This window comes from Rhinopithecus bieti, unplaced genomic scaffold (genome assembly GCF_001698545.2).
Source record: "Rhinopithecus bieti isolate Rb0 unplaced genomic scaffold, ASM169854v2 scaffold_1306, whole genome shotgun sequence".
Lineage (NCBI taxonomy): Eukaryota > Metazoa > Chordata > Mammalia > Primates > Cercopithecidae > Rhinopithecus > Rhinopithecus bieti.
This window is the reverse complement of record NW_016803658.1, coordinates 151736-164516: the sequence shown is the minus strand read 5'-3', so window position 1 is coordinate 164516 and position 12781 is coordinate 151736. Positions and strand designations below refer to the sequence as shown.

General features: G+C 36.2%; 1 protein-coding gene across 1 annotated transcript in view; it reads right to left on the bottom strand.

Annotated features, from left to right (window-relative positions):
- The window catches only part of TTC6 (tetratricopeptide repeat domain 6), a 225026-nt gene that overhangs the window by 144212 nt on the left and 68033 nt on the right, over nucleotides 1–12781 (bottom strand). Inside the window, 2 exon segments of the mRNA XM_017895392.1 lie at nucleotides 384–590; nucleotides 3098–3208. Coding sequence (XP_017750881.1) covers nucleotides 384–590; nucleotides 3098–3208 — 318 coding nt within the window.

The window sequence follows — 12781 nt, the reverse complement described above, 5'->3', positions numbered from 1 at the left end:
TAAATGAGGTAAAGTTATAAAAGCTATAAAGTTCACCAAGTTCTATTTCCTGGACTACAATTCCTGACTTCCTCGAGATGGTAACTAGAAGATTCTTGGCCAATTTCTAAAAGACCAAAAAATTCCTTCCCTCCTTGAAAATCTGTCTTCTTTCCCCAGAGTTGCAATTAGGGTTGACACTAGAAATCCCTCAAAAAACATGTTCTCTTTTCCTAAGTGGGCAACTTGCATTTCTGAGGCCCCCTTTTCAGAGTGAACACACCATCACCCCCACCCCCAGCCCCCAGCCCCATACCTTGGTCCTTGCCTGGGCCAATTCTTCACACCTGCACATCCTCAATTCTCATAACTCTTAGGTGTTTCCAACATAAATAGTTTCTTACCGTTAAAGACACCCGCTTGGCTTCTTTTGAATCACTTGTGGGCTGTCCATCTTCCAAAGGTTTACTTAATTCCTCTGCTGGCTGAACTTGCGAAATTTCCTGAGGTTTAAATACAGTGCTTTCTACTTCTGAGGTTCCCCATTCTATATCCTCTTGTTCAATCTGGAGAATACTTGACATGGCTTCAGGAAGTTCCTTTTGCATACTCTGTTGGAAAAAGTAAATGTGCGAGAATGCTTTTTTTTTTAATTGGTCCTTCTAGGCTTTTCAGTGATGTAACAGTTTCTATCTGACAACAAGATGAATATGAAAATGCAAGCTTGAAACTAAGCACAGGTGATAAGTTTCCTCTGAAGACTTAGAAAGAGAAGCTCAAATTGACTTAAGAAAAATGTGAACGCTGGCAAATTATTTTCCTCAGCCTTTGTCTCAAAACTACAGCTACCCCACAGTTGTTATGGGTAAAAGATGGCATACAATACCAAATACTATGAAATTTTCTTTATTATGCAAGAAGGTACAGCTAGACCAAGAAATTTAATTTTGTAAAATAGAACTTTAATCTTGAGCTCAGCTTGGTTCTTTTTTTTTTTCCATATCACAAGTCATCAAGCAGGAGCTCATGTTTTTATAAAGCTACTGGATGGTGTTATGGAAAGATTAAGAACATGTTTTTAACCAAATGGGACTGAATTCAAATCCGGGATCTGTTAATTAATAGATGTTTGACCTTAGCCAAGGTACTTAAACTTTTTTAGCTTCATTTTTGTCACTGGTCATCAGGATAGACTATGCCCAACCCCCGCCACCCCCCCCCAAAAAAAATAGTGGTTCGACACACTGGGGCAGTGTGTTCACTACAAATCAAAGTGGCTCTTTAGGGCAGGCATACTTCTTATGGTAGCTCAGCCATCTAGGCTGCTTCCAGGTGGTAGTTCCTTCACACCAAAACACAGCTTTTATGGTCACCACCGAACAGTGACCATATCACTTTCCTTCACACCCCATTGGCCACAAACAGCTACATGACCCCATCTAACTGCAAGAGGGTAGGGGACATTTGAATATTTAGCAGGGAGCCACTCAGCCACTCCATTGGCTTGACTCACACCTTTACAAGGGATATATCTTTTTGTATTTAGTTTTTGTGAGTGTCCTCTGCAAGCTGAGGAAGAATGAAGCCAATAGTGACTCAGTCCAAGTCCAAAATCTTCAAAGGTAGGGAAGCTGACAAGGCAGACTTCAGTCCGTGGCCAAAGGCCCAAAAGCCCCCGGCAAACCACTAGAGTAAGTCCAAGAGTCCAACGGCCAAAGAAGATGGAGTCTGATGTCTGAGGGCAGGAGGGATGGATGGAAGCGTCCATGACCAGGTACCAAGTCGAAAAGTATTTTACCTCTAGAGAAGTGGGTCAGCTTCCTTATAAAAAGCCAGAGGCCAGAAGAGGTCCAGTGATTGCCTGTAAATGTCAATGCTTAGGGAATGGTTCCAGCAGAATTACAAATAAATTAATATTTTTGTTTAACTCTTTATTTTAAATAATCAAGATGGTATCTAAGATATCTGATTGTTGGCCTTTTTCACAGTTTCCTTCAAAATGGTATCTTTCCTTATACTTTACATGAATATAGTGAATGGTATTAGGTTTATTCTATTAATGAAGATTTCTATTTTGCTAAACCTAACTGGTATTGTACTTTCAGTTTACTATACCTGTTAGAGGCGTCGAGGTCAGAAGGTTTGATATCTGTTTGTAAACAGTGTCAACTGGAGGCAGCTACCCTAGATGTCAGTCTTAAGTCCACAGCATATATGGTAAGGCTTCCTAATTGATATATTCACATACTATTACAAAGGGCTACTAGTACCATCTCATGCTGGGTCATGAGGCTAGTGATAAGAATACAAAGGAGAAAAGATATGGCCTGAAAGCATCTCAAACTCTAGGAGTTCAACCATTTGGGGTAACTCTAACATTACAGGATTCATAGCTTTTGTCAAAAGAAAAAATTCCATGCACTTTCTGAACATGATATGCTAACCTAAAAATGAAATATGATCACAATTTTATGTATGCAGGGGTCATATTTTCAGGAACCAAAGGAGCTTGTAATTTAATGGTAACATTTTATGAATTCTTTGTAGAGGAACTGACCATCAGGTTATCACTTTTCTATGTAAATGTGAGTTTCTATATACTGGGAGACACTTTCCATTCACAAGGAATATGTTCCAGATTGCTTTGAATCCAATGGTTATTTTACCAATGATGGATAAAAAGAAAGATTTATTTCCACAACAAATTTCTGTCACCAACTGTCCACATTTCTCAACCAAATTCTCCCCTTGCAATGCTTTTAACAATTCTTCTAGCTGAATACAGACAAAAGTAATGCTTTCTTAGAAGCTAACAATTTTTAATTAATTATCCAACTACCTTCTAGATCTAAATGTCTCTAAATCAGAATTCTTAAAATCTTCCCCTTCTAAAAAGAGTTTGGGGCCTTAGCTCTCAGAAGGTCCATGGTAGCCAGCAACAGTGAGCCAAAATGGCCAAGACTCCCAGTGTGGTATCGAGTTAGATGTTCTCACAGGTAAACACATTTCTAAAATACATCAGAGAAATTTTTTTTAACTCTCTATATAAACATTCAAGCAACAGAAAGCATGCTGTTACTTTAACAGAGGCAAGGAGGATTTTTATTAAAGACCTTACCGTTTGTGATTCCTCAGCACCCATCTGGAATCTATGCTCTGCTTGTATCTCAGGTGTTTCTGCTTGCATACTTGATGTTTTGAGGTACATTTTTCCCATTAAAGAAATATCCTTGAATAAGAACAGGAAACAAAGTGATGCAAATTTTTTAAATCATTGAGGCACATTATTCATTATACTAAAATGCTAGTCAATTCAGGTAGTAAATGAGAAATAGAGACATGTAAAGTAGTCAATAACACATGGTAAATAAATAAAGAAGAACAATCAAGGCAGGGTGCGGTGGCTCATGCCAGTAATCCCAGCACTTTGGGAGGCCGAGGTGGGTGGATCACCTGAGGTCAGGAATTAGAGACAAGCCTGACCAACATAGTAAAACCCCCATCTCTACTAAAAATACAAAATTAGCCAGGCATGGTGGCGCATGTCTGTAATCCCAGCTACTTGGGAGGCTGAGGCAGGAGAATCACTTGAACCCAGCAGGAAGAGGCTGCAGTGAGCTGAGATCATGCCATTGCACTACAGCCTAGACAACAAGCGGGAAACTCTGTTTAAAAAATAAATAAATAAATACATATAAAAATATTTTTATCTATGTTTTCAATTTCATGGCTTCTTGCTGATCTCTATAAATATATTTTTAGATTTAACAAGATAGGTAATATTAAGTCAGATGCTATAAAATAATGCTATTAAGTCAGATTCTATAAAACACTGCACAAGAAAGATAAAATCAAAACTAAAATTTAATGCAACCAAGGGCAAGAAGGAATAGGTTTAAAACCTCACCGGATGGACTGTTAGTATCATTTTTACCATAGCTAGTGACAATTGCAATGACATACTCTCTACTCAGTTGAAATGGCAAGAAGATAATACACTCCAATTACTAACAATGATCTAGGTATAAAGAGACCCAGGTTCTGTCCATCCAAACTGTAAAGCCAAAAATCAGGCATCGACAGGCACATTATTTTGCTTTCCTTCCCCTCAGTCTTAATACTTTTTAAATAGGCATTCAATAACATGACTTTTTTTTGAAACAGAGACTTGCTCTGTCACCCATGCTGGAATGCAGTGGTGCAATCATAGCTCCCTGTAACCTCAAACTCCTGGGTTCAAGCGTTCCTCTCACCTCAGCCTCCTGAGTGGCATGGACTACAAGTGCATGCCACAACACTCAACTAATGTTTTTGTTTTATTGTAGAGATGGGGTATCTCTACATTGCCCAGGCTGATCTTGACCTCATGGTCTTAAGGAATCCTTCCTCCTTGGCCTCCCAAAGTGCTGGGATTACATAGGCATGAGACACTGTGCCTGGCCTACATGAATTTTTAAGGTCCCCTTTTCTTCTAGCCTTTTAGTAATGTCAACAGCAAGATTCAAACTCCCATTGTACCTTAAAACTCTTATTTTTCTACTTTTATTTGCTTTATTAAAAGGATCTAATTCAGGCCATTGGCTTCTACTTCTGTCCTCTTGTTATAAATAACTATAAAACTGGACAAAATATTACAGCAACTATTTTTGGATTTGACAACAGGCAGTGCAGAACTGTGATGACAGAGAATGAAAACAAAGTAAGAGTTACAATTACCTGATTTCTGCCTGCCAAAATTTCCAAAACATGGCACAAAAAGGCAGAAACCAAATAGAGCCCAAGTATCTTACTAAATTGAAGAGACAGAAATCAGATGAGAGGAGGACAAAGGGGCTAGAATTTGTAAGGAACAGTGTGGAGATGAGGGCACTGCACAGACAAAGAGCTCCAGAAATTGGCATAGGGTCCTTGAGTCTTTGGCTGAAAGTCTGCCCATGCAATGGGGAAACCCATGAGGCTAGACAAAGAAACCCTGCCAAGGAAGAAAACAATTACCAAGGAGCTGTAAGCCACAATTCTCAGAGCTCACACAAGGTTGGGATTCATTAGGTCTCCCACCAGACATGCAAGATATGTGGTACATTCATTATAAAGGCCAAAAGGATCATCCATTAGTAGTAATGCTAAATTAACCCTTGAGTAAAGAATTCTGTGGACGTTAACAATGCTTTAAAATAATTCTTGAAAAAAATCAAGCTGCTCTTCAAGTAACTTAACTGCCTATCATAACAAACTCTAACACTCTTTAAAGGAAGTCAATAAAACCCAATGTAAAATTCATAATGTCCAACATCCAATCAGAAGTTGCTGGTCACATGAAGAAGCACAAATATGTGATACATAACCAGGAAGAAAATCATACAAAAAGACCCAGAAATGACATACATTTTGGAATTAGCAAATAAGGATCTTAAACTTCTAATATAAATATTATAAGTGTTCAACATTAAATAAAAATGTAAGCATAAAGAGGAGCAAACTTAAGAAGCAGAATTAAATGTGACATCTATAGATAGAACATACATCATCTAAAATAAAATTCTCACTGAGTGGCATTAACAGAAGAGAAAGACATTGCAGAAGAAAATGTCAGTTAACCTGAAGGCTTATCAACAGTAACCATGCCAAATGAACCACAGAGAGAAAGAAAATTAAAATAAAATGAACAAATACTCAGTCAAACATATATTTAATTGGAGCTCCAGAAAGGGATATGGAGAGTGACTGAAAACATTCACACACAAATGGCCAAAAATTTTCCAAATATCATGACAACTACAAACCCCCAAAGTTCAATGACCTCTGAGCAGAAACACACAAAGAACACTGCCCAAAGTTCACTATCATCAGAATAATAAAAACCAGTAATTCTAAAAAATATCTTTATTTGTAAATGAATATGATTACACATTATACAGAAGATCATAAAGAATACAAAAAAACCTACTAGAGCTAATAAACTAATTCACTAAAGTTGTAGGGTACAGGGAAATTATATAAAAATAAGTTTTATTTCCAAACAATGAACAATCTACAAACAAAATTAAGAAAACAATTCCATTTAAAATGCCATAAATGAGAATAAAATACTTAGAAATAAATCCAACCAAAAAAGCACAAGACTTGTATAAAATATTCCTGAAAGAAACTAAAGAAGTCCTAAATGAAAGGAAAGGCATCCCATGTCCATGGATTGAAAGACAATATTGTTAAGATGGGAAGACTCCCCAAAGCTATCTACAGATTCTTTGCAATCCCTATCAAAAACCCAAGGGCCTTTTTTTCAAAACTAGAAAAACTGATCCTAAAAGTCAATGGAATTGAAAGTTCCCCTGAATAGGCAAAACAATCTTGAAAAGGAAAAATAAAACTGGAGGACTCACACTTACCTATTTCAAAATTTACTATCAAACTACAACAATCAAAACACGTGATACTAACATAAGGATAGACATCTAGATCAATGGAATAAATGTGAGAGTCCAAAAATAAACTCATCCAACCCATGGTCAATCAACTTCTGACAAAGGTGCCAAAAACAGTCAATGGGAAACAAATATACTCTTCAAATGGTGCTGGAGCAACTGTATATCAACATGCAAAAAAAATAAAGTTGGCCCCCTATCTCATATGATATATAAAAATTAACTCAAAATGGGTCAAATATCTGAATGTAAGACCTATAAACTGTAAGATTCTTAGAAGAAAACATGAATAAATCTTCATGACCTTGGATTTGGCAATAGCTTCTTAGATATAACAACAAAAACGTAAGCAACCAAAGAAAAAATAGACAAATTGGATTTTACCAAATTTAAAACTTCTGTGCATCGAGGACACTATGAAGAAAGTAAAAATGCAACCCATTGAATGGGAGAAAATATTTGTAAATCATTTGCCTGACAAGGGCCTAATATTAGGAATATGTAAGGAAGTCTTAGAAGTCAACAAAAAGACCAAAAAAATTAAAAATGGGCAATGGACTCCTGGCTTTGAAGTTAATAATACTCTTTGGCAATAACACAAGCAGTTTTTAAAGCAGAAAAAAACAATAGAAAGAAGCTTCAAAGGAAATACCCTGATTATTCAGCTTAAGAATTTCACTCCCTCCCTCTTCCTACTAGTCGTAAGTGTCCTGGCCACCACTATCTCTGACCATGATCCTCTAACTAATCATTCTTTAGTGTCAACAACTTTGGCATTTCTCAATTAAGCATTTCCCAAACAAGAAAAGCAAGTTTTTTAGTCTCAGAATCACTGTCATTAATATCACCATGCAACAGAAAATGGTCTAGTATTCTTTCCTTTGAAAGAGTTTTGACACTAACATACAAGAAGAATATTCTGGAAGTCATAGCACTAATTCTTTGTTGTGAATTATAAAACTGTGAATTATTTGGTGAAAGTGAGGATATAATCACAGGAGATAGACAACAAATTTTCATTTCTATATAGTCAAAAAATGGGCAAAGTATTTTTGACATTTCTCCAAAGAAGATATACAAAAGCCAACAAGCACATGAAAAGATGACCAACACAAATAATCAGGGAAATGCAAATCAAAATCACAATGAGATACCACTTTATACTCACTAGGATGGCTACAATTAAAAAAAAAAAAAAAAGAAAGAAAATAACAAGACTTGACTAGGATGCAGAGAAACTGGAATCCTTGTATGCTGCTACCGGGAATGTAAAATGGTGCAGCCACTGTGGAAAGGTTTGGAGGTTCCTCAAAAACTTGCATCCTATTACCAATTGACCCAGCAATTTCCCTTTTAGGAATATGCCCAAAAAAACTGAAGGCAGATATTTCAATAGATATTTGTACATCTATGCTATAGCAGCACTATTCACAATAGCCAAAAGGTGGAAACAAGCCAAATATCCATTCACAGATGAATGAATAAACAAAATTTGGTATATCCATACAATAGAATACCATTCAACCAACAAAAGTAATGAAGTACTGATGTATGCCATGATGTTGGATGAATCTTGAAAATATTATGATAATTGAAAGAAGCCAGACACCACAGGTCATAAATTGTATGATTCCATTTATATAAAACATCCAGAATACGTAAATCTATAGAGAACAAAGCCAAATTGTTGTTGCCAGGGCCTGAGGGGTATGGAGAATGGCGAATGACTGTTTAATGTGTATAGTGTATCCTTTTGGAAGGATGAAATGGTTTTGAAACTAAATGAAGGTGATGGCTGCTCAACATTGGAAATGTTGATGCCACCGAATTGTGTACTGTAAGATGGTTAGTTTTACATTATGTGAATTCACACAATGTAAAAAAAAAATGTAATTGGATATGATGAGCACTTGAAAATAGTAGGTACACAACAAATGTCATTTCCCTGCTCCTTAGACATTTTTAACTAATATAGCAGTAAAATTTATATGTGATAGTTACTACATTGCCCAATGACATAAGGATTTATTTTTGTTTGTCTATAGTCTAGTAAAGCCAGAGAAATAAACTTCACACTTGACATTTAAAAAAGACACGTAGGGAGGCAGAGGTTGCAGTGAGCCAAGATTTCTCGCCATTGCACTCCAGCCTGGTAACAGAGCGAGACTCCATCTCAAAAAAAAAAAAAAAAAAAAAAAAGGCATGTAATGTAAAAAAATGTTTTATTGACAACAATAATTTTGTTAATGTTGGATCTAAAGTTTAATAGCAAAGAAACACAAATGGATGTAGAGGTAACAGGTGAGAGTAAAAATAATGCGATTTATTCAACATTAGGAAATCCATTAATTTAGAAGTCAAATATACAAACATACAATGATCTTCACGGTACTCTCAAGTGAAAATCACATGGAAGGTGGAATGATAACGTGGTTGAGCACACATGCTCAGGCTTGGTTTCAAATCTTGACTCGGTCACTTTAGGACATTCTCAAGCAAATTACTCAACCTCTCAATTTTGTAAAATGGGAATAATATTAGCACATACCTCATATGCTTATTATGAGGATCAAATGATATAATACATGCAAACAGAAAGTGTCTTATACATAATTATAGTTTTTGTTCATGTTAAAATAAAAAGCAAAATAAGGATCCCTATTGGCACCATCATAATTTGACATTATACTGGAAATTCTAGACATGAACCAGAAAATAACATAATTATAAGAAATGAGCTAACCACATAACTGTTACTTGAAGAGGTACTACTATATACCTAAAATTCCCAAAATAATCTGTAGAGTTATTCAGACAGAAAATCAATTTATCAAAACCAAACTCAGAAATTTAGAAAATGGGACAAGGAACAAAATCCTAAAAGTAACAAAAATTATAAACTAGCAAAACAGTGCCTTAGGAAATGTGAGGAAAACAAAAAACAATTGACTGAGACATAAAAATTGACTTGAATCAGAAAATTTGGATGTTGGACTAAGAAAAAATTTTAAAAGGAAAAATTTTAAGTAATACAATTAGTATTTTGTTTAACGTGCATTAATTCTACCGTTCTCCCTGAGTTATAAACTGTAACTAGTAGTTTATTTCTACATTCTCCACAAGTCTGCCAAAGTGTTAAACAAATTTTTTTAACTCCACAAACAACTGAAAATTTATAAAGCTCTAAGCGGTCCAGCTTCACAATCCTGGATACATTTTTTTAATGTGTTTCATAGAGCAGTTTCCACCTAAAGCATGTAACAGAATCCAAAATGTCCAAGCTGGAAGGACCTTGAAGGATCAATAAAACCCGAAGGACGCCCAAATTTCACAGACACTGAAACCAAAGCTTTGAGGCTTAAAGGGTGCTATTTAGTATTCAAAACAAACAGACCACGTGGTCTTTCCCCTAAACTGCTTCAAGCAGATGGACAGCAACAGAAGCAGCAGTGTTCCTGTGGCCTGTTAGGCAGACCCAGTATTTTCTCAATCATCATTAAAAGAATGAGTAGAGAGAGCAGCTGCCCTCTACTCTTCGTCATGCAATCCAGGTTCTCCCCAAATGACACTGGCCCAAATAGCATGGGCCAAAAGAGTGTTTCTAAAATATATCCTTTTATGATTTCATCAGCACTTAGTTAAGCTGCACTGCCTTTAGATAACTTACTGTAAAGCTCAAGGTTTAGAAAGACGGAAAGAAAAGGCATTGTATGGCCCTAAACAATATTTGTCCACACAGGTTACTTTCTTGAGAAACTGTCCTGATCTGCATTAACTTTCTCTTGCTTCCTGCAGGCAAAACCTTGATGGCGCTGGCCTGTGGAATCCTCCTTACAGGCACAAGAATGTCTCAGGGCTGCTTGACATCCGTTCTTACCCCTTGTGACTCTTTAAATTAAACATTTATATGACTGTTCTGGGTGACTGGACTCTGTATTCCATAGACCTGTTGGCTCTAAAAATGTGATTTAAAAAAGAAAAAAAATGGAATTTGAACAGCTGCCATATAAATTTAAACATCAAAATTTCTACAGGCACTATCTATAACTAAATGTGTACAGAATCTTTTGCGCAAAGTCCTAACAGAACATAGTCCATTACTTAAACCTGTTCAAAAACTACAGTAGTCCCAGAAACATAACATTATTGGGTTTCAAGTAAAATTTCTACTTTTTATAATATCACTTCTCTGATAGCTACCCTATGAAAGAAAACCACAGTGCTTCTAGAAAAAAAAAAAAATGAGGCATTCATGAAAAGCTTGTTTAAATCAGGTCATCCAAAACAGACGCAATGCAATCAGAAAAAAATATTTCCAGAATATGATAAAGCCTATGGTTGAGCAATGCACCATTCTTTATTCCTTGACATTCATCTAGAAAAGACAACAAAAAAAGCCAGACGTTTTGTTTCAGAAGGCTATGGAGAAATCTAAGTTAATATGCCTGATTCTAGGTTATAGCATCTGATATTTCAGGTACAACATCCCTTTGAATTACATACCAACTGTTGAGTGAGTTATGACGAGCTATGCAAGCAGCACTGTGCCACAGCACTCCAGGGCTAGGAATCCAAGAGAAATATAAGTCAAGATTATTTCCCTCAAGAAGTTTCAGTTAGTTAGAGAGATGAAAACAACAGACTAGGAATAATGTTTTTCAAAATGCAAAGCACTAAATTTAATCAAGCGTAATTATTATGCACAGGCTCCAAGTTCAATAGGAATCTAATTTATTTAGAGAGATGAGGATAAGAGTATAAATATCAGAGAATGCACCAGTTTTAGTCATGCTAGTGAAAAATAAATGTGAAGAAGAGCTGGGTACTGAGTCAAGGGATGGAGGGGAAATGCAGTTCTTATCTCGTATTTTAATATAAGACCACATGAAAATAATTATGCATCTATATCAATGATTTTTGAAAGTTCATATGCCTCTTTTGTTTATTTAGTCAACAGTATTCCATAAAACTAAAATTCCCAAGACACAAACTGAGTGTATTAGTCTGTTTTCACACTCCTATAAAGAACTGCCCGAGACTGGGTAATTTGTAAACAGATTTAATTGACTCACAGTTCTGCATGGCTGGGGAGCCCTCAGGAAACTTACAATCATGGTGGAAGGTGAAGCAGGCACCTTCTTCACAAGGCAGCAGGACAGTGTGAGCACACAGGAAAAAAATAAATTGATAAAACCATCAGATCTCATAAGAATTCACTCACTATCACGAACAGAATGAGGGAACCGCCCCCAAAATCCAATCACTTCCCTTCTTCAACACATAGGGATTACTGGACACTCCCTTGACATGTGAGATTACAATTGAAGATGAGATTTGGGTGGAGATACACAGCCAAATCATGTCACTGAGGAAGGATGAAAACATATTTGTTATGTCTTCTCAAATGACGTTACATCTCAAAAACACTGTTTTTGCTGTTCCTGAATAAAATAATAAATTCCATTAATTTTCTTAAATGTTTCCTACTGTAAAACCATTCAAAAATGTTAACTAATACTAACTAATATAAAATTCAACAAATTAATATGTGTTCACCTATCCTGACGTTCAACAAAAACATTTGCAGTACCACTTGCAGATCTTATTTCAAAAAGGCTCTAGTAACCATTGTCCAAGATGATCCCCAATGATTCCTACCTCCTGAATGGTCACCTCCTCAATGAATAGGACAGACCTGTGTAATCAAAAAAATATAGCACAAATTACAGTGTGTGGCTATTTCAAAAAATATATACATGGCAACTTCCACATTGTCCTCTCTAGATGACTCGTTCTAGGGGAAGCCATCTGCCATGTGATAACAACACTTAAGCAGTCCTATGGGGAGGTCTGCTGCCAACAACCAGCAACAAATTGCCAGTCTTATGACTGAGATATCCTGGGAGAAGATCCCTCAGTCTCAATCAAGTCTTCAAATGATAGCAGCCCCAGACAAGATCTTGACACAACCCCACAGGTTAGAATTACATAGATAAGTTGCTCCTAGATTCCCTACCCACAAAAACTGTGAGAAATAAATGTTCATTGTTTCAAGCTGCTAATTATTGGGGTGATTTGTTGCACAGAAATAAATAACTTTAAAAAGGCTCTAAAACTCTAGCTTTTCAGATATTTCATGGCATTTTCTAAAGAACCTAAAATTTCAAAATCTCATAATTTTTATTATTTAGGTATGTGTTTCTTCATTATTATCTATTACTGTGTAATTGTTCTTAGCCTTCTTAAAAGATATCTATTGCTTTACAAAACCCATTAAAAAGTGAGGTAGTTTGGAGAAATCTGGGGGAGGGGAGCAAGATGGCCGAATAGGAACAGCTCCAGTCTCCAACTCCCAGCGCGAGCGACACAGAAGACCG